General features: G+C 39.5%; 1 protein-coding gene across 1 annotated transcript; it reads left to right on the top strand.

The window, feature by feature from the left end:
• On the top strand, positions 1-27,167 carry gpr158b (G protein-coupled receptor 158b). Its single transcript, XM_079452533.1, has 11 exons — positions 1-878; positions 4,298-4,403; positions 10,122-10,224; positions 10,745-10,956; positions 11,202-11,270; positions 14,112-14,221; positions 19,765-20,003; positions 20,790-20,928; positions 22,885-22,990; positions 23,073-23,219; positions 23,939-27,167. The coding sequence occupies exons 1-11, from the start codon at positions 13-15 to the stop codon at positions 25,664-25,666; spliced, it is 3,825 nt and encodes a 1,274-aa protein (XP_079308659.1). The 5' UTR covers positions 1-12; the 3' UTR covers positions 25,667-27,167.
• Positions 27,168-27,699: the final 532 nt, after the last annotated feature.

Below are 27,699 nucleotides of genomic sequence, written 5' to 3'. Positions count from 1 at the left end.
TGGCGTCGAGGTATGGATGCATTCCTGCTCTGTCTTCTTTTGCAAATGGGAATTGCGAAGGGATCAAATTATGGCTACGTGGAATGGTCGGAGAGCGACAAAGACGCAGAAATCAAGGCGAAATACCCTGTTTACAGCACGCCTAATACTAAGGAGACGCTGCACCATCACCCGGCCGTCTCCAACAACCCATCTGTCACCGAGCGAACAGTGGTGGCGCATAAAATCGAGGAGGATCTGCCACGGGTGGTCACAGCGTTTCTGCACACTGGGGACTCGACCACTCTGAAGCATGTCAATTGTTCCAGACGGTATGAGCTGAGCAGTCTCCGCGGTGGCGCGCACGTCGCCTTGCACGACTCCCTTCAAAGCATCCTCGACACCATGGCGCACGCCACCAACTTCCTAAACATGCTCCTGCAATCCAATACATCAAGGGAGCACCACATCGCGAAGGGCATCCAGTGGTACCAGGTGTTGGTGAGGAGTATGATGGAATGGAATCCTAAAATCCATCGGGCAGTGGTGACATTTCACACGGAGTCACCAGAGGCGCCTGGTCCTCAGGTCTTTCTACAGGCAACCAGATCCGAGAACCGAATAGTGATTCAAGATCTCTCCAGCACGGCGCACCATCGCCTTAATAACAGGACATCTGAGTCCGACTGGTACAACGAGTTTAGGGACCGAAAGAGACACCACTTACACAAAAGTCAAGGGTTTCCAGCATCACGGGACGGATATTTTTTAGACAGAACTCACGTCAAATGGTCTGCGCCCTACCTGGAGTGTGAGCATGGCAGTTTTGTGCCGCACTGGCTTTTAACACTCTCTGCGGGTTTCTATGGCTTGAAGAACAACAAAGCGCCAGAGTTTAGGTAAAACAATTTATACATTTTGTGACACATGATTTAGTAAATCATCAGCTTCAAATGTGTGGACCTTGGTCTGTTTCACGCAGACTTAAAATGAACAGTTATTATTATTTCAGAAAAAAACAGAGAGGAGCGCAATGACGTCAAAATACAAGCAGAAATTCCAAATAAACACAACAGATGATAACTTCATTAACATTCTGTAGATATTCATATTTCTCAAATCACTTGGTTATGTATAACAAAAAGTCAACTTCAAGTTAAGCACCAACTCCTGTCCTGGGTCTATCAAATTAAATATCCAGGTTGAAGAGGCAATGGCTACACCCCCAAGATCAGAGTTTTATTCTTACATATTATTCGGACATAAGTTTGCAATCATAATAAGTTGTAGTTTCAAAATGACATGACCAAGTCAAACATCATTTAAAAAAAGGCAAAATCACATAAAGTTATTATAGTTGTTAGCATTGTTAATAATGATTAAAATAGAGTATTACATAGTTTTAAAGAAATACATGACAGCGATAAATATTAACAATAGCATTTAAACATGGTTGTTAAGGAATTCCTAAATGATTTGAGTATTGATTTAGACTCTTACTAAGGCTGTAAGAAATTCAACTTTCGATCAGTTCATTTCAAAACAAATTTACTATGTAGTTCAGATTTATGAGCTTTACACCTCTTGATATTTACAAATCCTGCTCCAAGCTATTTCAGAATCAATGAAATCATAAATAGATTGGCTGCAGCTTATCTTCATCTTTGGGCTAGCTGCACATTAATCTTGAAATGCGCACGTGACATTTGTAAACACTTGAGTTTTTGGGCTATTCTTGGAGTTTGTTGTGTTTGCCATTTCACATTGAAAAGTGAATGCAACATAAATGCAACTAAAAAGTCATTTAAACCCCTTTATGCTAAAATGAGGATATCCAAGATTTGCCCTTCACTCTTAAAAAAAAGGTGCTTCAAAAAGTTGTTTGATGCCATAGAAGAAGCTTTTGGTTCCATCTGTTTCAAAAAAGGTTCTTCAAGCAGAAAGAGATGGTTCTTTAAAGAACCTTTGACTGAATGGTTCTTTATGGAACCAGAAATGGTATCGCTGCAAAGAACCTTTTAAGCACCTTTATTTTTAAAAGTGTATCTGTTTTATTGGCTACCTGTGTGTATTATTGCTCATTGGGTAAATAAATAACATATTTTCCACCTTCCATTTTTCGTTTTTCACTTGGGTGGACATCTAAAGAGACATTGTTTAGGATGACGCACTAGTGTCTTCTGTATTGGTTGATGTTTGAGGAATATAAAATAACAATTATAAAGTAATTTTTTGAAGCAGCTTTACTTGCATGGTGCTTTTCGTCTGAGTAGATATCAATTTATTAGGGTATTTTACCTATAATTACCTTTCTAAGTTTTTCTCACAGTACATTCGTTTTATCTGTGATGGTACAACTTGCTCATCTTCACATTAATAGTTTGAGAAAAGCCCATGTACGGAAGGAAAGGGTTGTTCAAATCACGATCATTCAATATTTAAGAACAGCAGACTCGGCCAGATATTTCTCACTTGCCTCTCTCTTTTCTCATCTCTCTTCCTTCCCCGCTCACGCTCCATTTTCTTGCCTAAAGATAACACAGAGTGCTGGCAGTTTCAGCTATCTGCAGGTGTCGCCTCTCAGAAGACAGATGGCTTCTACCTTGTGGGCCTTCACTGGATTTTATAATGAAACGGGTATACTGAGCAGTGAGAATTAATGTGAAGGCCCCATGCAAACAACAACCAGTATTATTTCCCAAATGTCTGCCACCAAATAAATAGAAACCCCAGAAGCAAAGGGTGTGCTAATGCACCTCCTGAACATGAATTTAATATTCAACCTAGTGACCCTACTAACTAACACAATTAATTAACACTAATAGAAAATGATTTTCATAACTATATAACGCATGTAAGAACATAAAACATAACACATATTATAATGTTGGTTACCTGCATGTAGAACTAAAATCAACAACGAATTTAAACTCCAGCTGTTAAATCCAAAGCTGTTTTATACATTATAACAGCTCGCCAGCTTAATTTTACATAATAATTGTATTAAATACATTTGTTGTATTATATTTTATACAAATTTTATCAAATAAACAATTTGTTGAAAAAATGTTTAGCCATGTAACGGTTCTTCTACTGGTAACCCAAAATCTAAACATGCTAGCTAATGTAATTTACTTCTTTTGCTTGTTATCAGATATACTCTACAGGGACTCTATTCTTTGCGGATGTGTACCGGATGTTAAGATTGGGCCACAAAAGCAGGCATGCGTGGAAACATTTGTTTATGTTGCAAACCATCTATAGTTTCCTACTGTGGGCTGTATTGTGCTGCATATTCTTTACATGTCACCCCTCATGCTGTTGCCGGGCATTAAATGATAAAGATTAATTTACAGATATCTATTGAGTCACGATAATAGAGATGGATGAGCTTCTTATTAGGAAAACCAACAAAAAAATACAACAAATATTTTACTGAACAATGCCTAGTCCCGCTTTTCCTTATTGACAGATGCCATAACATAAGCTATACTCATAAACCCACAAAACGTGTGAGAGAACATCAAGTCAATAAGAAACAGCATGGTCCTCATGTCTCAAATAACATGCCTTATGGGACAATGAAAGAAGATCCCCCTAATGGACTGCTATGTGGAGAAAGAGCCTAATGGCAACATCTCACATTTTCACATAATGAACCAGAGTGCTGGATTTCCCCCTTCTAGTTAGAAAGTGATAATGCTTGCATTAACATCTTACATCACCAACCAGCAGGAGTTGCCAGGTCATTTTGAATATGCTTATGCAGAGGTGATAACAACGTCTGTGTGTCATCTAATGATGCCGCATCTTCAATGCCGCAAGAGAACAATGCAGAGTTATGAAGTTACTAATGCAAAATAAAGTAAAAACTAGAGAAATTGTTTTTAATTCATTTTCCCACCAGGAATTGACTAACTGTGAAGTGAGAAAAACGTTATGTGGTCCAAACTTACCTTTCAGAAGACCTCCGCAAATAATAAATTAATTTCATTTATTACAATTAATATACAATAAAATATAAATGTATATTTATATAAATGAAATAAATTAATTTTTATTTTTCAAAACCAAACACAGACTGGAAGTTAACTTCTGGTCAGGCACGTACATGAAATCCTGTACATGATCTGTGGAACACAAAAGAAGATATTTTGAAGAGAAAAGTAGAAGAAAGTCATACAGGTTTATAAGGGCGAAAAAATAAATCATTTTTATTATTGGCTGCAACATGCGTAAGCATTTGTTGTTTGTTGCTCAGATAATTTAATCTTTAGTAAAATGTTCTTCTCTCTTTCTTCGCTCTGTCCTTCTGTAGAGGAGTTGTGCGTGTGGATGTTAATCTCCAGGATGTGGACATTGACCAGTGCTCAAGCAGTGGCTGGTTTGCAGGCACACATCGTTGTAACTTGACAACTATGGAGGTGAGTGTCCGTATCATTATAACACATTTAGTTTTATATTGTGTAGTTTGTTAATGGTTTTGAGGACGAAAGCAGCTGTCTGAAGTATATGCCAAACAAGCAAATGTGTGACAATTGTATGTAGACTTTGAACACACAGCCTTTGACATCCGTAACAACAAATACCAAGCCTCTTTGTTTTGTTTATTTACTACATTAGCTACATGATGGGATTGCATTTTATTATATACATTTTGCATTCTTCTCTCCTGTTGTCCTGATCAGAACAGACCCGCCAGTTGTGGGTGATGACTCCTGAGTTAACTAATATAAAGCATTCCAGTGTCAATAAGTCCCTAACGTAAAACGTCATTAGCATCCATTCAGCATTCCAATTAATTTCCCCATTTGCTATATTTTTTCAGTTCAGTTTGTTCACCTTGAAGCTTCATTGTCCCTCCAGGTTAGTTCATTATGTCTGTTTGTATTTGAGATGAAATAAATGGAGGATTTATCATCCACCGCTTGACTAGAGTGTGTGCTAAGCTGTGCTGGAATTTGCTCTGTGAGAGATAATTAGACCATCCAAGCTGTTCTGCCTCTGTGCCAATGAGAGTTTGCGCTGGCTTAGATGTTTTTGAAAGATGCACACACTAAAAGACATTTCTGTGTGGGTTTATTTATTACGTCATATGTTTTTGGCTCTATTGGAGTCCAGCACATTTGTTTCTTTGTGGGTCAAAGGGGTAAAAAAAACAACAACAACATGTACGTTACATAAAAAATCAAACAACACACAACGGAAACACTGAAGTATTTGTACATATTCCAAAGGGGTGGAGATAACAGAACTACATAAAAACACAGATAACCAAAAAACATAGATAAAAATGTGTATGTCTATTTATTTTTAAAGGGAAATAAATAAAAAACGTATATTTTAAAAATTAAATGTATTTTGCCATTATATTTAAATTGCAAACAAAATGAATTTTATTTTCACAGTCTCACCCAACAACAATCATATCTACAGTTATACAGTATAAAAACATCAATTTCTATCATCACACCGCCTGACTAGTGCCCTATATCACAAAGCTGGTTTGGGTTTTAACCCAGGTACGTTTGCGTTTGGTTTGAGCAAACTCCGAGTTTTCGGGCTCAAGAGATGGGTTGGTTTTGAGCGTAAATATACAAGAGAAAATCAAATATTTTCTCTTGTATATTTACATTTATTGATTATAATTTAAAACACATTTATATAATTATTATATGAGTTGATAATTAATATTAATTCATTAATATTAAACATAGCATTGTAGCAAAGTTCAAGACAAGGAAGGAAGGAGGCAGGAACTGGCGAAGGTAAAACAGACTTTTAATATAACAAATAAACAACAAACCGGTCAACTGCCGGCCATACAAACACACTAAAACACACCATAAAGTCCAGGCCTGGTCCTCTCTCGTCATAGCCTCCTGTCGCTCATCCTTTTATGCTCCCGGAGCTCCTCTGTGAGAGATGCGTTCCCTCACGGATCTTAATCGTTACAAGTATTTAAATTAATATAACTATATTCGTATAAAACAAACTTTAATATGTAAAGCATTTTAAAGTAATGAAGCATACATATCTATTGATTTTATTGAACACCTATATGAATAATTAAAATTCAGTTGATTCTTTATTGATAGAGTACTTAGCTGCCTTCTCAAACCTTCAATGCAGCAGTGTGTCATGATTCCGCTATCATGTCATGTTTATTCTTGGTCTTGCAGTGGAGTCATGGCATAGCCTTAGGTTTTGTGTGAGAAAGACATGGCTTTGTTCAGATTTTGACTTGCCATGTGCTTTCTCGTGTCTCGTCAGTGTTTCCCGCCCTTTTGTCTCGTTAGCCTTCCCATTAGTGTTTGATTACCTTCACCTGCCCCTTAGTAATTATCCCGTGTTTGTTCCCCTTTAAAACATCCTCGTGTTCATTGTCCTGTGCTTGTTCGTTGTACTTGTTACCCCGCCCTAGAAGCCTTGTCCTGACAAATACGTTTAAGTATATTTAGTCTGTGTGAGTGTTAGTTCTAGTCTGTGTTTTATAGTTAAGTCCTCCTTCAGTTCTTGTATGTTCTTTTACCCCATTGTGGGCTTTTGTTTTGTGTTTTGTATTTATTAAAAGTCCTGGTGCTAACCCCTTCATCCCCGTGTCTGCCTGCACTTGGGTTCTTCATTCACATTCCTGACACAGTGTTTATTCCTGCCTTGTTAATGTGTTTCAATTCATTTAAAGATCTTTTAATCTTCAACAGAAAAGTTAATTGCGCTGATACTTGCGAGAAGTCAATCAAACTAATGATGCTTTCCATGTTCCGTGTGATTGGCTGTTTGCCAAACGTGTCACACTTTCAGGTGCACGCACCTCACAAACTCTGGATCAAACCAGAGTTGACAGAGAACGTTTATACCAAGCGTTGTGCTATAGCTGAACCTGATCTAAACCAGCTTGGGTTTGTCTGGTTTTGTCTACTCAAAACTTAATCTGCAACTCTGAGTTTGTTCACCTCGCTTCATGATACACGCCACAACCCAGGTACTAGCTGATATATCGTTATTGTGTTGAGGAGAACATCCTAGTAGGCTATCTTCTGATCTATTATGAATGCAGTGTAATGGATTGCGGGGGCTTTCCTGAATTATTGACTGGGCTCTGTGTCTATGTGGTCCTCCTCATGGGAACACCGAAGGAGAAGTGAAGAAAAAGCACAAAACCTTCACAAGAGGAACGTTTGCTTCCGGTCACATCGACTTGAGCAAAACTGCTCCTGAGATCTTGTGTGTTTCCAACAGAGAAAGAGGAAAAAAGAAGCAAGCATGTGTCTGTCTGTCTGTGTATCACTCCCTAAGAGCAGGAATCTATTTATAGCCTCAGCCTAAGCAGCAAGATGTGCCACCTAAAATCTTCCCTGTCATTTAAGACGAGCCAAGGAGCATCAGTTAGAGGTTGACATTAAGGAGGAGTGCATCATGTGCACTTGATGTCCTGCAATGACTTTGACCCCAAGGTGTATTACTCTGAATGATGGTTTGAGTGGATGCCAAGCTTTATTTTCCTTTTGTCACAGATCTAGAGATTTTCTCCACAGAAAAAAGTCTTCACCAAAGAGCTCGGCAACATCAAGGTTATTTATGCTATTTAGTACAAGACCTTTATTTGTTTCTTCCATATAATTAGTTGTGAGGGTAATGTTGTGCCATGATGGATCTCATAAGCTGAAAGTCAATAGAGAACTACTGTTTCTGAATATAATGAGTTGCCTTATTGCATAAACATCTCACACCTCATTTGTATTTGACTTTGGGCCTAAATACTGTATATAAAAAGTTATGGTTCACCTAAAAAGATCATTTCTCCCTCAAGCGGTTCCAAACCCAATTTTCCTTCCTCTGCGGAGCAATTTAGGAAAGGGGCATTCAAATATGCATCTTTAACTATTGCAATTAATATTTTCAATGTCCTATGAGCACCACATTCTAGTTGACAGTGTAAAAGTCCTTTAACTTTTAAAATGTTTATAAATGTCCTGAGACGCCTGCATTTAGTCCCATAATGTTGCATTGCTCTTGTAAGTGTGACTGGCAGGAACTTTATTTCTTAATTGTTGCCAAGATGAATGTTGCTTCTGTGAGTCATGTTTACTCATGCTGTTTTCTCAAGGTATATTTATGACCAGTCAATTCTTGAATAATTTAGAATGCCCTATATATTTTACTAGCTGGCTAATTCGTTTGAATGTATACAATATCACTTCTACATTTTAGAAGAATGCTTTCTGTTAGGTTTAGGAGTAGGGCACCATTCTTGCTAATTTCCAACAATCAACATGTTTTATTTCTTTTCATATGACATCGAATTTGTCTTATTTAATTAACACTGCATATAGGAATTAATTGTGTGTCTGATATTTGACCTGTGTTTTGACTTCCATAACCTTTTATGTTTTACTTATAGTCAATGTTTTCTTGTACAGCTGCTTTGTAACAATGAAAATTGTAAAAAGCGCTATATAAATAAAGCTGACTTGACTTGACTTGACTTGACATCACCCCTCATTAAAATAGTTACGTTTGCCTGTGAGATCAGGTTGGTTTTTATATCGGTTTATATATTAACCACAGACATGAGAATAACATGTCTACACTCATTCATTTTGTTCTATTAACATTAAAATTTTCAATTATATATTTTTTTATTTTAGTGTATGTTGCTTATAAAGGGCAGAGAATCATCCCTGAAAGTGTGCTGTCACACTCACATCCATATCCTCAAGCAGGCATGTAATGTCCGGGCCGAGCAGTAGAGAGGTTGAGCAGTGCTGTCTTCAATGACAGATTGATCTCATAACTCTGCTTATGCTGACAGTGTTTTGTTGTGTAAGTTTTTAATTGAAAGCCCCTAATTTTTTGTTTATTTGTTTTCTCATGATCTTAAAATTTAATTTGAAACACTGTCTCAGGTCACCCACTTCAAGGTTGCAAGTCTTTCAGTGGTAAATTAATTTTTATATAAACAACAATCATATATTATACACCATATCCAGGTCACTGATCCCCTCACATAAAAAAGGAACAAATTTAAGTTAATTTCTTCAAATTACAAAGGTAATTGTAATGTTACCGTTTTATTAACAAATTGTTCCTGGGTTTTTGAAATACGGTACAAAAGTAACAGAAAAAGATGGCCAATTTACAAGAAAAACTGGAAATGCTAAAGAAATTTAAATGGTATATCTGGTGCCCCAGCTGCCGGAAATTTTCTATTTTTTAGAGGATTGTTATTTTTGCAATACGGTCAGAAACCACCAAATTATAGTACACTTTTATTATTGACATACAATATAATAACATGTATTTAAGTTTTTTTTCACTACAACAATGATTAATTAATTTTCTTTAGGCAAATACATGTTTCCCTTTAACTTTGAAGTGAATAAAAAACTAGACCAAGGCCATGATCAAGTTACTCACAGCTCTCATTAGACTCATAAGTTTACTTAATAACCCAATTTACTTTCACAATGTGCAATACTGTGCTGGTTTATTTCTCAGGTTTAATTAAGTTTACATATCAGTATTTGCGCAACGCATAAAATGTGTTATGTTGCCTCCATTTAAGTGGCTTTTGGAAGGTACTCTAATCTCAATAGTAAGTGAAGCTGTCAATCCAAAATAGAGATCATTTTTTTTTAAAACAGCATTGCATTATTCTAATGTTTGTTTTAGACCTGCTTTCATAGAGCCTTCCCTGCTAAAAATAAAGGTGACAAAACAATGACTTATTTAACTAGAAACATTTCTGTGATCTCAGTTATAAAACATATTGTGAAAACCTCACTTCAGTGTACATCGCACTTCCAAAATATTTATAAAGAAGTGTCATGTTCTTTATTCACAGTTCACAAAAAAACAGTGAATTTTGTTTCTAAAGTAGAGATTATGTAAACTTTTAAAAGGACACAAAATTTTATTTTTGCAAGAGCATCGGGGAAAGGCGGGTGTTCGATTTCATGCCTCACTACACAGACCAATCGACACCAAGGTATCACGAGAGAAAACTGCGGTACTTTTTAATGTCGCTGCAGTACTTTTTAATGTCATACACTGATTTGTATGCGCAGGCATATCAACATCAATGATGTGTTTCAACAACTGCTTACCAATGAATTCTACTTCATCTCTTTCTTTTCTAGTGTAAACCAATTCTAGGCCATGGATTTGTGTTGGATAAGTACAAGTGTCAATGCAAATCAGGTTTCTACCATCCGGGTAGAGTGACACTCAATGGCTTCTCAAGTAAGTATGACACATTCATTACTTTTTTTGTTGTTTGAATGATTATGTTAAAGAAAACTGTAGGAACATTTTAACCAATAATACATTTAAACTCTTTTTTTTATTTTCATAACATTTCGGTTAATAATTAGCAATAACATGGGCTGCAAGCATTAGATTAACTTAAATTAAATCTGTATATCAACATCGTTAATGTGTGTGGTTCCTCCCCACACAAAACTTGACACCAGTTGCTGAGGTGTTTAGAGTGGTATTAGCATGTTGCTTTACAGTTGCTATGGCATTAATAGGCAGTTGCTAAGGATTTGTGTAGTTGCTAGGTGGTTACTTACTGGTCCAAGTCCATGTGATGTCCTGGCCTCTAGATTACATTCATGCATTTTGCAGACGCCTTTATCCAAAGAAATTTACAATGGATTATTCTATACATTTGTTTCTGACTATGTGCAACCAACTATGTGAAAAAGAGGCATACAAAACAGTCATATGAATAGATATGATAAAGTGTGGTTGTTGTTAGAATCAGAACGGGGCTCATACAGTGATGAATTCTGGGAAGTGCCTGGGAGGTGTCTGCCGTGCCGAGAAGGGTGTACAATCTGCAACAATGACACGCCATGTCTGGCTCAAGAAGACACTGCCCTCCGTCTGGCCATGGTCTCATTTCAAGGCTTCTGTATGCTCATGGACTTCATTAGTATGCTGGTTGTCTACCACTTTCGCCGCAACAAGGTAACTGCTGTGCCCCACCTATAACATTTAGTCATTTTTTATCATTTTTGTAAACCAGTTTACAACTGTCCAAACACACAGAACTTCTATTAAACTAAAGCAAAAGCTTTTCAAAACATGGCAGACTAAACAGTGACAATGGTACTATCTATTGTTCAATTGGACTAAATGGAAAACCATTTTTCACAATCAAACTTACTTTCCCAAATACTATTTGATTGTTTTTTCTCCTTTCCTTGTTTCAGAGAATCAGAGCATCTGGTCTTATTCTTGTCGAAGCGATTCTGGCGGGGTCTGTTCTTCTGTACTTTCCTGTAAGTGTCATCTTCCGTATTACTTCTGTTCTTTAAAGAACCATCTCTTTCTTTTATGATCTAAAGAACCCTTTTTTGCCACAAAGAAAACTTTGTGTAATCTTCTATATGATTTTGAAGCACCTTTATGTTTAAGAGTTACCATAAAAATTTTGAGAAAATATTATGAAGACAAGGATTTTCTTTGCAATAACATGCACCAGTAAATCATGCACAATAGGACCAGGAATAAGGGAGTAAACAGTCAATTTAGATTTCATGTTAACTTCATAGGTCCAAACAAAAGAGTTGCCAGCAATTGCCAGCATTTTCATAAACTTTGATGGCCTCCAGATTATTTTCTTCTGCAGTATATGAACAAAATCCACCCCCAATTGTATAACAGTTAAAAAATGAAAACCCGAAAAACTATGTCAATGGTGGGTGGGAAAGAATTAAGTCATGAATGACAGAAAAGCAATGTCGGCGATGGATAGGAAAGAGTTAAAAGACCAGACATTTTGAATACACAGCTGAAAAGGTTCACTCTTCTTGGTTTTATCCCCAGTTGACAAATTTTCACATTCTGCTCCTGAGGCTCTTTCTACAACGATCTGTTTTTCTTTTGTGGCACAACTGTTCTTGTGTATTGCATAAGCTTGTTACACTTGGAAAGACTGAATTTATTTAGAAGCTCAGTTTGAGTCTGCGTTTGATGGTGAACGGCATTCACTCAGAGTTCCCCTTCCACAGTTCTAATGCAAATGAAGTTCTCATTTTTGCCACATCCCCTCTGCCTAGTGAAATCCCATCAGTTCCCATGTTCATACTGTAAAAAGTGTTCATTTTTACTCTGAAAAGAGCTTTGGTCAAACATTAAGGGAGATGTCCTATATTTCTTTGATATCTGTGAATATGTTCTCCCTCAGATATGAATTAACCATAAACTCACTTCAGATGCAGTGAGTTTTTTTATTCATGTGTGACTGGGAAAAGATTGATTAAATATCATGGATGGAACATTTCAAGAATAAGTGAGACACAAACAATGTGTCTCATAATAAGTCTGTCAAAAACTAATGTATAAGGTATCTTTCAGAGTATAAATGACACAATCAAAGCTAGAAATCATACTTCCAAATTCCATTTGACATTAAAACAAAGCCAAAAGGACAATACCCATGAACATATCTGCAAAATTCAGTTACTTTCTCATTTCACTCACAGCTACAGTGACAACTTGCATATCGCTCCTGTCCGTCTAAAACCTTGAATCTCCATATTTCGCCATTTTTCATTTTGCAATAAATCATTATTAGTCACACATTATGTCTGCCACTGGGTTTGGCATATATCTAACCAATAAAAAGTATTTCAAAGTGCTTGTGAAGTTTGAAGGACAGTGGTGAAATTCTTCATTTAGGGCCTTATTGACTTTTTGTCACATGACTAAGATCTGATGGTGTGGCATTTTGGTATTTGTGTGATTTTGAAATTATCCTCACAATGTTAAATCTAGCCATGGTTTGATGTTCTCTTGAATTTAGTGTTAATCTTCAATTAAAACAGACACGTCATCTGATGTGCTCTATTCCCTGTGGTATTTGTCTCTGTTCTTTATCTGAGCACACCTCTCATGCCATCTGCTATAGTCAACAGCTCATGTGTATGGGAGAGAGAGTGGGTGTTACCTACAAAGCAGCTTACGTGTCATTTCAATTATTGAATGTTGAAACTCAAAAAATTAAGTCCTGTTCTTCACTTTTCCTCTTGTTACACTCTGAAATTCATTAGATCACAATTTTTCATGGTACAGTAAACTGTTTTATAATGTACATTTTTGTTCTTTATGAAATGCATGTCTGTACATGTACATTAGGAGAATGCAGCACTTAAATATTTGCATACACTCAGATGCTCTCCTAGCTGCATGTGTTTCTCTATGCGCTGCTGTGCTGCACTGTGCATTATTCATGAGCCCATCGAGTGCAACTTGTTAAAAATAAATCCTTTGATTAATTAATGTTTAGAGTGTTGGTGGGAAGGGAAACCTTTTTTTCTTTGTTTTGATGATACAAACCCTTGAAATTCTGCTCAACTGACAGTATAGATAGCTGCCATGCATGGAGTCCCATGGTCTATACATTTACATTTAGCAGACGCTTTTATCCAAAGCGATTTACAAATGAGGTAAACAATAAAAGCAATTGGAACAACATAAGGACAACAAAAAGCCTAAGTGTAATAAAACTGGTCGCATATAGCCTACCACACTATACAGAGCTAAGGTTTTTTTTAAAGAGTAGAAAGAGATAGAAGTCAGAAGTTTACAAGATTAAACATGTTAAATATTTGAAAATAATATAGAGAGATACTCTTTTTAAACTCATGAAAAAAGAAAATCCAACTCAAAACTAGCCCTGAAAGAGAAATGTAAAATGCCTTCATGTGTCAAGTCTTAAACTTGCTTCTTAATGAGTGCAAACAAGTTTGTGGCTTGTTTATTTCTTTGCCCTGTGAAGTACTGCTAATTGATTCTTCATCTTGGTTTGAAGTTGCACATGGCAGTTCTGTTTCATTATACTGAAGGGGCTGCATTTAAGAGGATGACTGTGGATTGGAAAGCTGTTCTGATGATTCTTCCGAGGGAGACCAGCACATGCATCTTTCCACCAATCCTCACTGATATTTATTTTTTAAAGCCATCTATGCTTATAGATATACTGTATATACTGTATATAAAGAAATTCAAGAGAAGAAACCAATAACAAATATTTGTGATTTTCATAACCTCCTGCATTCATCAGGCAGCAAAAAGCATAACATTGTTTTGTAATTTTCTCTGTCTTTTTGCCATTTCAGGTTATGATACAGTACTTCAATCCGAGTGTATTCCGGTGCATTCTCCTGAGATGGGTTCGCCTGCTCGGCTTTTCTGTCGTTTACGGAACAATGATTCTGAAATTATACAGGTAACCGCCTGCATAATAAATTTACACAAAACATATTAAAATTTATATCATTCTTTAAACAATAAATTTAAATAAATGTATGTATATATATACACATGTATTTATTTATATTATATGAAAGAACAAAATTATTTGTGCAAGAACAAAAGCACCAAAAAGACCCCCTCTTGCATCAGTTGCTCCACAGACAGAATGGCTGTAGTAGGCTTCAACTAGAAAAGATTATCCATGTTACTGACGTCTAATTCAAATGTGTTAATATAAGAGCAATACCCACCAATCTAATGGTCTCCCTTCTTTCCTCAATTGTTTGTCAATATGTCTATTAAATTCTTCCACTTCACTGAAATGGTTATCAGAGAACAATCACTGTTGTGTTAACAGAAATATCAATAACAAAAGGGTGCACAGGGCATTGTGAAAAAATAACAATATACTCTGATAAGCTGGCCCAGAAAGGAAGACCTTCTCAGACATTCTGGAGAACAGCCAGGGCATTTATGATGGCCTATGAAAAACTTTAATATAAATATACTATAACACCACTACTGAACAGCAAGCCATTATATAGTACTAGTGCTAGCATGGAGTTTATACAGACCATTTTGTAAGTGCAGGAACAGGACATACAAACATGGAAACGTGGAATTCAAAATTTGTGGGAATTAATTATTAATTGATAGTTCACTTTTGCTATGTAAACTTTGCTTCGTTTAGATATATAATAAAATATCGTAATATAATAAAAATTAATTAAATATCGGTACTCACAGTTTGATTGTCCATGTCGTCCATCTCAAATTACTGTTTCTGGTTATCATCCAGTTCGGCAAATGGCGCTGTCACAAAATAACTAGAGTCCTATAACCGGGGTCCTATAGCCAGGGTCCTATAACTGCACCCTCCGATTGTGCAGGAATATACTATTGTCGCCAACAGTCACTGTAGCCATCTCTCCATTGAAATAAATGACATCACCTTGCTTTGTTGCTGAGTGTCACTGCCGGTGTGAATGCACAGTAAGAATAACACTGCCAATTACAGCACAAAAGAACTGATTAGAGATAATAGTCAGAAAGCAGCAAATCGTTCTGACAAACGCTGAGCAGACGCTCACAGCTATTTGGTTCACGAGTTCACCTGCGCAGATAACAGTGATGTTGATAGGGATAATAAAGCAAGAGCTTGGTTATGAAGGTTATGCGTATTTGGCGTGCTGTCCGGGAAGCGGGCTCCGAGCTCGCCAGATCTATCCGAGCCCGAAACACTACACCTTGGTCAGGGTGAGTGCGCCGAGCTCGGAACCGGTTTGAGCCCAGAGCACACCCCCCGGGGCTCTTGCAAGAAAATGAGTTTGGTAGAGGAGCCGGGGTGGAGGAGGGATGCTTAATCTTAGCAGATCGAGCAGGTAAGATGGTTTCTCTATTTATGAGCGAGCTCGCTATGGCTGATTGTATATATGCGGTGATTGCTGATTGTGGACCAGCCGGCTGATTATATGCTACGGCTCCTCCCGAACTTTGTTATTTAAACATCATTTCACGAGTTCAACTGCGCAGATAACAGTGACGTTGATAGGGATAATAAAGCAAGAGCTTGGTTATGAAGGTTATGCGTATTTGGCGTGCTGTCCGGGAAGCGGGCTCCGAGCTCGCCAGATCTATCCGAACCCGAAACACTACACCTTGGTCAGGGTGAGTGCGCCGAGCTCGGAACCGTTTTGAGCCCAGAGCACACCCCCATAAAGCAAGAAGTGGGATAGCCGCCGGAGTACGCATACCCCCCCAGCATGCCTGCTGGAGTGATGAGAAGTTGGAACCCATGAGCGGCTGGAAGTAGGCTAAGTGCCCGTGGAGGTTGTAAATATAGGAATTCGGAAACTATCTAAAATGAACACATCTTCGTGGGTGTCCCTGGGATGAGGACTGATACTGGGAGGAGGCTACTGAAGGAGGGATCCAGCTGAAGTAGAGCACCTGATGGAGGTTCCTGCTGGGGAGAAAGCTGCTGTTGTGCTTGATACGTAGAAAGTCGTGGATGGCAGAACGTGAGATGGAAGCACTGGCCTCTGCGGAGGCGATCGCTGCTGCAACGCTGGCTTCGATGCCTTAGTTGGAAGCACTGGCCTCTGCGGAGGCGATCGCTGCTGCGACGCTGCCTTCGAAGCCTTAGATTGAAGCACTGGCATCTGCGGAGGCGATCGCTGCTGCGACGCCTTAGTTGGAAGCACTGACCTCTGTGGAGGCGATCGCTGCTGCGACGCCTTAGTTGGAAGCACTGGCCTCTGCGGAGGCGATCGCTGCTGCGACGCTGGCTTTGACGCCTTAGATTGAAGCACTGGCCTCTGCGGAGGCGATCGCTGCTGCGACGCTGGCTTTGACGCCTTAGATTGAAGCACTGGCATCTGCGGAGGCGATCGCTGCTGCGACGCCTTAGGTGGAAGCTCTGGCCTCTGCGGTGGCGATCGCTGTCTTCGACGCCTTAGGTGAAAGCACTGGCTTCTGCAGAGGCAATCGCTGCTGCGACACTGGCTTTTTAGCGCTTTAGATGGAAATTCTGGCTTCTTTGGGTGCTTGTCGCGGCGCTTGTTTCCATGCTTGAATGAAAAAGCTGTCCCCGGCTCAGGCTGTTGCAATGCTGACTTCAATGTCTTGGATGGAAGCACTGGCCTCAGCTGAGGAGGTCGCTGCTGCGATGTTGGCTTCTGCTGAAGAGTCTGCTGCGGCAGAGCCCGAGACTTGGGCGATGGCCCCTGCGGGTGGGGTCTGAATCCCTGGTGATTACTGAGGCGGTTGCAATGGCGGTGATCTCCCACTAGGGAGATGAAGGCTGAAGTGGTGGAGGTTTAAGCCCAGCGTATGAATAGAGTACTGATAGGTCTGATAACGTTGGATGGATTACGGGTTTGAAGATGGATGTGGTGGAAATTTCCGAACATCTTAGAAAGCCGAAAAAGGCTAGGATAAACATGGTGTCGAGTGTGCGATCGATGCGCTTGGAGTGATATCCTTTACGGAGGGTGGAAATGCATCTGGTCAGTATATCCAGGTTTATAGGTTGCCTGGCGTCTGGGCGAGCAGGCTGGGTTCTTTGAATGCCCTTAATGAGCATAGATGTTTGGGAGCTGGCTATGGCTGCGGATGGAGAGTTGAATATGAGCTTGTGGAAGGACTGGACTCCACTCATGAAACCTTTAATTGAGCCAGCTTGGAGGTTTTTCGATGAGTTTAGGAAGGAGATTGAGGAGGTGATGGAGAGGACAGAAAAGTGGGAAAGGAAATGTTGAACGCGGGGTGAAACGACTTGAAGCTTTTCCATGCAGTGAGATAAGATTGGAGAGTCCTAAGGGAGACGGCTTGGATGATGGAGTTTCGAGATGCATCGAGGAGGGTTTTTTGTGGGTGGTTTACCGGAATATCAACTCGAAAAGGGAGGTAGGGCCTACTGGTGTTGGCAAGGGGTCTGCTTCGGGCGCCAGCAGCCTGAACTTCTGGAAAGCTAAACGAGAAAAGGCATCACCAATCTGATTTTTTGATCCGGGAATGTGTTTGGCAGTTAGAATGAACTGGTCACGGGCTGAGATCCAGATGAGGCGTCTGAGGAACGGCATTAACAAAGGCCGCTCCCACTCCCCCACTTTAATGCAATGAACGGTTGCCTCGTTATCACAATTTACGATTTTACTGGAAGCTGACCACTCTTTTCCACATAGGGATGCTGCGACGACCAGTGGATACTGCTCGAAAAGTGCTGAATATTCTAAAGCCTGCGTAATCTCTTAGAGCTGGGGGGCCAAGTGGATGCAAACCAACGACCTTGGTAAAAGCCTCCGAAACCTATGGAAGGGGCGGCGTCAGCGGAGCGGCTAGCGGAGCCATGCTCGCGCTAGCAGCGGCTACTAAGGTGGTTGGGAAATGACCAAGAAACGGCGCCTGCATCGCTAGCCGTGGGCCAAGAGCCAGGGGCTGGGAATCTGTGGTAAAGCACGGAGCTTCAAGTGCTGGTGAGCTAATCTTTCGTGGGCGTCCCGCAGTGTTAACTGCTGAAGGGATGTTTGGCAGCGGGCCGAAGCTGGCCTAAGGCGAGAGGGACCTGTGGGTTCATGGAGTCCGGGAAATCTGTGGCGAAATCCTGGTGTGCCGGCTTCCCTGCGGGCGGCCACGACGAGCCGCGGAGATGGATTGCCATGGCCGGGAATAAGGAGAACCGCGAGCCGTGCCCGGCTTGGCGCTGGACTTTTCCGTAGCGGACTTCGGTGAGGCGGTATCCGCCAGGGAAGAGGCGTAGAGGCAAAAAAGCTCCGCTTCGTTCATCCACCTGTGAAATTTGACGTCCGTGTTAGACAGAGCGGTCCATTTCTGGATGGCGGGATTCGTGTTGTGAGTGGAGGTGTATGAAGAAGCCGGGGAATCGCTTGATGATCCCGATCCTGAGCTGGATTGATGAGACGTGCTCGGCAGCGCTGAAAGATTGCGGTTGACGGACAAGTCGTCGATGACGGGGGTCTCGGACATAGCGTCGAACTATCGATGCTTAATCTTAGGAGATCGAGGAGGTAAAATGGTTTCTCTATTTATGAGCGAGCTCGCTATGGCTGATTGTGTATGTGCGGTGATTGCTGATTGTGGACCAGCCGGCTGATTATATGCTATGGCTCCTCCCGAACTTTGTTATTTAAACATCATTTATAAATACACACTGTGAAAAATCCTGTTAATGTTACAGGGAAAAATGGAATCTGTGATTGTACAATAAACACTATACACAATAAGCCTTACCTAAAACAATTTCCTTCAGAAACGAACATGTATTTCTACAGATACAGATTTTTAAATGCAAGATTGGGTCATTCATACATTTCTCTATGCGTTGTCTATATTTAATTATCTTTATTTTAAATAGTATAATTATGTGTGACCCTGGACCACAAAACCAGTCGTATGGTTTTTAGTATGCATCCCATGAAAGCTGAATAAATAAGCTTTCCTTGATGTATGGTTTGTTAGGATAGGACAATAATTGATCGAGATACAACTATTTGAAAATCTGAGGTTGAAAAAAAGTTGTCCATCGCTGGCGCTGTAGCAGGCCGTTGCTAAGAAGGAACAGGTTTGTTTTAACACTCTCTATTGGCTTACCACTTTTATTGACGTTGTGAAGAGTAGATGAACTTGAAAGTTGAAATTCTTCTAAGCTTTACAAAGATACCAAACTTGAGGAGATATATTGGATATATTAAAGGTTGGACATTTTCAAAATATCTTCATTAAACATGATCTTTACTTAATATCCTAATGATTTTTGGCATTAAAGAAACATTTATAATTGTGATATACCGTAATACAATGTATTGTACCCGTGCTACTTATGACTGATTTTGTGGTCCAGGGTCACGTATATGGTAATGTTACATAGTTTTCCTATTTATGTTTTCACTTTTTTCCAAGAGCATTAAGCATTTAAAGCTAAATGCAGGTGTATGTAAGAAATCCAGTTGTTGCTTTCATTTACAGAGGCAGCTTTTGTGCTTTTCTCACGACTAGGGTTGTAAAAGTGTTCTTGTCACGCACGGCCCAGCGGATCCCCTACATGACAAGCTGGAGAGTTATGCGTCTGCTCGTCGTGATTCTGCTTGTGGTTCTATGGTTCCTAGTGGCCTGGACCTCAGCCGTGTGTCAGAACCATGACACCCAACACGCCCTCATTGACATCGGGGTCACCCCAGAGGGCCTGCAGTTCAGCATGTGTCTGCTGGATAGCTGGGACTACATGATGGCTGCAGGTGAGATCTTATTCATAATCTGAATAATAACAGCTATAATATTTATAGATATTTTGGACATACCAACAACATTCATTGTATTTGTCATAATGGGATTTAGGTTGATTCCTGACTGAACAGTCAGCCCTGCCTGTAGTTCTTTAGTTCAAAATAGTGATGAAAATGAAGAATAATGACAAAATTTCAGACTCTTGAATTCAGTTTTGAACAAAGAGACACTGTAATCTAATCTTCTGAGTGTGGTCAGACGAAGTGGCAGAAGAAGGTGTGAGACATGGCCAGTGATGCAGAGATACAGCTCAGAGGTTGACGTCATTCAGAACATAATGATGAAAACCTTCTGCTTTGAATGAAAATTCTGTCATCTTTTACTCACCCTCAGTTTGTTCCAAACCAATTTGGATTGATGTCAGTAACCAAACAGATCTCACCACCCATTTATTGCCATAGAATGGGGGATGACACCTGTTTGATTCATGGCATTCTTCCAAATACCTTCATTTGAACTATCCTTTTAACAGCTGTGTAGCCTTAAAAAGTCATATTTACAAAAGTATCCAAAGATATCATGAAACCAATTTTTAAATCTTTTTGACTAAAAGAGCCTCAGCATTTAAGTTAGTGGGTTGCATGCATGTTACTTGAGTGATGCGACAAAGGACAGAGAAAGGAGAAAATGGCCTTTCAGTCCATGTGAAATCACATCTTTTCAGCCAACAATCCCCGACTTGATAATAAATAATTAGTGATGGCACTGGGCATTGTGCTCTTCTGTTCCCGTTTTAGCGGAGTTCCTCTTCCTGCTGTGGGGGGTTTATCTGTGCCATGCTGTACGGACTGTTCCGTCCACATTTCACGAGCCACGCTACTTGGCAGTTGCCATTTATAATGAACTCCTCATCTCTGCAGTATTCCACATTATTAGGTGAGCACTATGCATGCAGAAAAAGGGTGCAACAGCATAAGAATGATCAAGATGTTGCATGCTTATTCATGCGGCCGGCTGCTCTGCGAGTGGGTTGCAACACTGCCCTTGAGGAATAACATAGTATAATGTTCAAATTAAATATGAATTGATTGTTTGAGGTTCATCCAAGTAGTGTTATGCATGGTGGGAGCTATTGGTTAGTTACTTAAAGTGTTGCTCGGTTAGTGCATGGTGCTGTGGATATACATAAAAATAATGTAACAAACTGCTACATTGTTGAATTTCAATATATTTCAATTGTAAATAAATTGATTCCTTAACAAATTGATTAACAGGTATTTCTTAAAAAATAAGCATGTGCTGCAGGTTTTGTGGATATCTTTGTTCTTCTCTGTTCGGTTTTGTTTTAAGCGGGGCACTAAAATTATTCTGTGTTTCTAGTCAGAATGTCATCGCATTCCCTCAGGCGAGTCAAAAATGTCAGTTACTACACCCACAAAGAACAGAGATTTGCTGCATCTGCAGAGAATGTTGCCGTTGTACAGGAACTTGAAACTGAAACCCACATTCGTGTATATTTATCTCAGAATTCCCAACAGTAGCTTCTCACCGGCAGAATCTACCTCAAATTAACTTCCTACTGTCTGCAAACACTTTACCAGACACTAACATGAAATTGCAAATAAGCAAAACCATTAAAAAAGAAGCGCTTCAATTTTTGGCACAGAGGGATTTATTCGACAATTTGTGGGAGTATTATGTAACCACCACTTCTAAAAGTTGCTAAGTGTGCCACGATAAGAAAGGCAAATTCAAGTCACATCCACAGAACTTTGCAGTAAACTTGTGAAAAAGGTAATAACCGCTGCACTCAGCTAAATGACAAACATCAGAAGGGACAGGGCTGATAGCGAGGTTAATAAAACATGCCTGCACTAGGCAGCTTGTGCATAAAACTATCAAGGCTGAAAATAAACCCCTATTTCTGTGACACTCTTTTAATCTACCAGCACGCAAGCTGTTGTCACACTTTTACTTTATTCTCTTATAACCACATTTATTTCTCCTGCTGCATTAGCCATCATTTCCAGCACCTGTAGGTTTAGAAGTATGAAAAAGCTTAGTAGAAAAAGTGCCAAAGAGCACACTGGTTCTAGTGGAGTGCAGAGCAAGACATAGCAAATGTTTAAACCGAGAATTTTTACACTTTTATCCACCAATTTAGCTCATTTAAAATGTAATGCCTTCAACATGTCTCAAAAAAAGTTGGGACCTATGTTCTATTGGGAATAAAATATTGGCTTATGTGATTTGAAATTCCTTTAGTTTTCATTTTATTCAAATTTAAAAAACGTCCCAACTTTTCCGGAATTGGGGTTGTAGTAAACAACCACTGCACTGGAGTATACAAATCTTATGTTCATGAACAGTTCTCAAAATTCAAACATCAGATAAACCTTCATATACCAAAAAGTATGTTTTCATGGTAAATGTTTAAATCTACTTCTTCAGCCTCTTGATCCGAACCCAATTTTCATGACTGTGTTGGCATAACAGAAACTGTGAGATCAGTCAATACTGATATCTGGATTGTTCATGAAGTTTTAAAGTAGCTAAGCGGCTGTATTGGTGTGCCCAACAGTCAGACCTAAAATGAGCTGATGTGCTGCATATCAATTATTAACAATTATTGTATGCAAGGTCAAATTCAATCGTGCATGAAGACAGACAGATAAAGTTTAGATAGTAAATGTGTATATTTGTTATTATAAGCATTTGGATTATTAAAATGGACTTTTGCACCAAAATATTACCTTGCACACTATTATTTATTCATAAATGCATGAATCTGTCGAATATCTTTTTTTGGGAGATGTTTTAGAAAGAGGGCATGTTAGCATAACTGCTGAAATTGTTCTCGACACTTTTAACAAAGCAACGTCTTGTCTGCAGGTTCACTCTTGGGACTGGGCTGCATCCAGACTGGATGCAAATGCTATTTTTCGTCCATGCCCACCTGACAGTGACTGTTACATTGGGATTACTTCTCATTCCAAAGGTGACTAATATTTTGGCTTTATACTACAAAACATATGCTGCGTTGGAGAATTCTTGGTAGCATGTTTCATCTTTTACTTTAGTTCCTTTTCACTGGTACTCATACGCGGGAGGACATTGCCACTGAGGCTTATGAGGATGAGCTGGATATGGGTCACTCGGGCTCCTGTATGAACAGCAGCATAACATCTGCCTGGAGTGAACACAGCCTGGACCCTGAGGACATAAGGGTAAGACTTTCTAGCTGATTCCTAATCATTTACACACATAAATAAAAGCTACAATTCTGAAAAATATAAGGTAAAACTGCACTGTATAAACCATTGTTTAAATAGTGTAACAATGATTTAGAAACACATAAGATTGAATACCAAATAACACTGAATAGTCTTTTTAAAAGGCTCTCCAAAATCATGTCATCCAATGTCACATAAGAAGTACAAAAGGTTCACCGTTATACAGTAACACTTGTTATTTGAAATTTTTTCCATTGGCAAAATATGTAATTTCAACATTATTTCAGCCAACTCTTTCAAATGGTTTTCGAGAAAATTATTACGGCACCTTTAAAGGTCCAATATGTAATTTTCAGGAGGATCTTTGGACTGAAATGCAATATAATATACATAACTATGTCTTCAGAAGTGTATACACACCTTACATAAAGAAGCGTTATGTTTTATATTACATTAGATTGAGCTATTTGTATCTACACACACCACAGGTCATCTAACATGGAATTTTGTCATGTTGTTTCTACAGTATTCCTAAACGGCCAAACTGCTCTAAAGAGCATGTTTCAAAAATACATTACTGTTATCTCTTTCGGCAAAGAAGCGAAAACAGCCATTGGTTGCAATTCGCTAGTTGCCGGACCTTTAAGTGGATAAAACATTAATACAAGAACATTAAAATAATAACTACTTTGTATGTTTCTTTTTTTTATCAGGAGGAACTTAAAAAACTCTATGCCCAGCTGGAGATCTATAAAAGAAAGAAGATGCTAGCCAATAACCCTCACTTTCAGAAGAAGCGCAGTTCCAAGAGGGGCCTCGGACGGACAATAATGCGTCGAATCACAGAAATACCAGAGACAGTGAGTCGGCAATACAGCCGAGAAGACAGGGAAGCAGGTGACCATGGAAGTAACAGAGGTACCCTGCGAAGAAACCCTTTCGACCCATCTCACTCTGGAAAGCCTAGAGAAGAATCTCTGAGGAGCAAGATGTTCTCGCTTAAGAGATCTCATAGCTACGACCATACGCACGACGAAGCTGGAAGAACAATTGGGGTGCCTGATGATAAAATAGAGAACTCCACCACTGAATCATCTCTGCTTGATACACTGATGGGCAGGAGGTCTAACAAGAAGAATCCAGACGTGTCCAAAGTCGAGTTAGCAGAGTCTACTGAGTCAGTGCCCTTAGTATGCAAATCGGTTAGTGCACACAACCTGGCTGCGGATAAAAAGCCTGCACTTCTCCGAACGTCGATGTTACAGAAATCATTGTCTGTGATTGCTAGCGCCAGAGAGAGGACACTGGGGATTGCGGGGAAGACGCACAGCATTGAGGATGCCAGCAAGAAGGGTTTTAAAGGAAAGGACAGTGCTGTGCTTTCTGAAGTTGAAGAATCGCCTGAGTGTTTTCCAAAAATGATCATCAGCCAGTCAGTTGAGTACACCAAGACGCTGAGTAAGATGGGGATCATGAAGCAACAGGTGAGTGGCAGTCAGCCATCCATTTGTTCGGAACCAGGGAGGAGCAAGGATCTGTACGACCTCTCTGAGGTGTGCCCTTGGGAGGTGGAAGAGCTTCCGACTCCGTCCGAGGGGAAGGCTCAAAAGCACGTTTCCATCGCTGTTAGCGAACCCAACGTTGTTCATGGAAGCAGCCCTAAAAGTGGACGCTCTCCACACAAGCAGAAAACATTGAGCCAGTCTACTTTGAACCGGCGCCGGTCCAGAGACAAGACTGCGGACAGAGACGAAGGGAGGAAACCAAAATCAACTCTTAATCTCACTGTCCACAAAGATGAAAGTCTGTGGAACTTTGAGGACCAAGGCATAGAGACTGCAGGGCTGTCCCCTGATAGGACAAGACGCAAGAAAAGCGTTACACCAACAGACGGAAAGCCCAAGATCATCCTCTCAGATATCTCTAAGTCTACAGGAAGCCTTTTGCAGCCACCAGCTCTCATGGTGGATATTTGCCCTTGGGATTACGATCCACCCGTGTCCCCTAACCAAGACAAGACATCCAGCCCCACACATCACTCAAAGAGAAGGGATTCAAGCGCAAAAAGAAAAGGATCATGCTCTTCCAAAGAGAGAGGAAAAGATAAAGACGATGATAAGCGAAGATCCAACTGTAGAGAGCGGAGAAGCTCCTCGAGCAAACCCTCAGAGAAACGACGTACAAGCCAGTCATCAGAAGGTGACCAGATGGCAGTGGCATCTGGCAGGAGAAGAAGCTCTACTAGAGAGACAGTGATGAGCAGCAGTAAGCATGCTGAAGTTTGCCCATGGGTGTCTGAGACATTGCCGAGTGTTACCTCAAATGATAAACACCCTCCAACAACGGAGAACAACACAAATCTAACACCAGCCGATTACCACAACATGGCTGAAATCTGTCCATGGGACTTCGATGAGAAGTTGTCAGGGAAAAATGCATGACACAGTACGCACAAAATCACTCCGGCAACATATTTAAGTATTATGCCCTCCACTTCCAGTTTGAGAACTTGCACACACACAAAGCCACTTTTGAAATACTTGGTAATGAGAAAAATCAAACTTTTTTCAACTGTATCACCATCGACCACTCATATAACTATAGTGCCTTGCAAATTTGTTTATTTAATCTTTTACATTTAATTTGGTGTTACAAGTAACATGCAATTTGCAAAAAACATTCAGTCTGCGTTGACATGGGTTAGATGAAAAATAATTGCCCTATTTTAGTCTTTACTTGTCACCTAATAAAATAAACCCCACATTTTCTGTATAAAACTGTATAAGGACAAGTGTGTCGTCCAAAAATGTATAAATAAAATACAGCAAATGTAAAAATAACATTCAGTAGATGGCCCAATGGCAAACTACATCAAACCACCCTGCTAAAAAAGGCATTCATGAAGACAGATTCCATTGCTAATGGATTTAGAATACCTTTGCAAGGCACTATTGGGAAGAGTGAGGTAATGCAGGGTTTAAAGGTACAGAGGGTGTGTATTGACGTCACTTTCTCACATGAACACGCCCCCTTGAGGGCCAAGACACGTGGTAAAACACGCAGCAAAATGACTGAGGAGAATAGGAGAAACAAAGAAACCAGGACTAAAACACATTTATTTGATGAAATTACAAGCAAAGATCCTTACGACTATGACTTACAAAGGAATCAAGTGTTCCTGGACACTTTCTTTGTGGTCATAGAAACTGTCCCCTATACTGATTAATGTAAATAACTTGCAAATATAGAACCTGGCTCACTTTACCCCATTTTAAATTACAACAAAATACCTAAATCCTTCTCTATAAAACACTTTTACTCAGAGTGATGGATATTCAAAGGATAGGATTTCTACAGTTAACTGGGAAAACATTTAAGGTTCTTTTTTATTCTGGTTATATGGTTTGAAACATCAACACGTCGATTCATTTGCAATTTACTACAATTTAAAACCATTAAAATTCAAACCAGCAGCAAACTGCATGAATGCAAGTTGTAACCATGGTATTTTTGTGTATGTTAAATATTAATTGAGACAAGTGGGAGTGCTCAAAATAACTTTTTGATCATTGACTGGGTACACTTATCTGTTGCAGTGTTGTTGGTATTGTTTTTCAACTTTACATGACCCCATCTTGTAAAATTCAGTTCTGTTGTGATGTATACTGATATCAAACATGTCGATATCTCCCTGCTGGTGTTGGTTACATCATTAGTAAACAGTCACATTGGCTCTTGCATGTCAGTAAGTCTGTCTTTTCCTTGCACAATTCTATATCGGTAAGTATATTAAATATTTTATTGCAGATACTGTACATTTCTTCAGTATTATGCAGTGGTTATGTTCAATATTAATCCACCTGGGGATGTCTACTGTTTATTTTATGTGCGTCGTTGTGACAGCATGTACATTCTTCTAATCTGCAATAAATGTATCTTGTTCAGATGTATTGGTTGGTTGCATGGTCTCCGTTTTATGCATATGTTAGTATCTGCTAAGTGTCACTCACACACAATGTAACTCGACTGTTAAAGCTTTAGGTTAGCAGCACAAAGGGTTCAATTCAATGTACAATACAATGTAGATGTAGTACAAATCCCAAATTGACAATACTAAAATACGATGTATTTAACAGGCATTATTTGTATAACAGCCTTCCAATAAAACTCCAATCATCTTGGAACAACATGAGGGTGTGTAATTGATGACAACATTTCACACAATTGCTTTAACAGGTGCACTCACCCACTCACCACAAAAACAAGACCAGGCAGCTTCAGTACCCTCATGTCTGCTCTCTGTCAAACTGAAAAAGTGCCAGTACACTCTCTGAGATGTAACTACTGCTTCTCCTTCATGTGAGAGGATTTGAAACTGGACGAAACTGAAATGCATTCATCTTTAGTTGCAGCTAAGTTGGGTAACGTTGCCATCCAGCGGTCAAATATTAACATGCCTATATCAACAGTTTAG

This window comes from Barbatula barbatula (genome assembly GCF_947034865.1).
Source record: "Barbatula barbatula genome assembly, chromosome: 3".
In the NCBI taxonomy this organism is placed as follows: Eukaryota; Metazoa; Chordata; class Actinopteri; order Cypriniformes; family Nemacheilidae; genus Barbatula; species Barbatula barbatula.
Note: the sequence above shows the minus strand (reverse complement) of the source record. Positions and strands in the feature narration are given on the sequence as shown.

What these genes read in the sequence shown, in the direction of transcription:
- gpr158b (XM_079452533.1), top strand. Translation starts at nt 13, where the DNA reads ATGGATGCATTCCTGCTCTGTCTTCTTTTGCAAATGGGAATTGCGAAG. An exon ending in GACACTCAATGGCTTCTCAA is followed by an intron (nt 10,225 to 10,744) that starts GTAAGTATGACA and finishes GGTTGTTGTTAG; the next exon opens with AATCAGAACGGGGCTCATAC. An exon ending in ACCACTTTCGCCGCAACAAG is followed by an intron (nt 10,957 to 11,201) that starts GTAACTGCTGTG and finishes TCCTTGTTTCAG; the next exon opens with AGAATCAGAGCATCTGGTCT.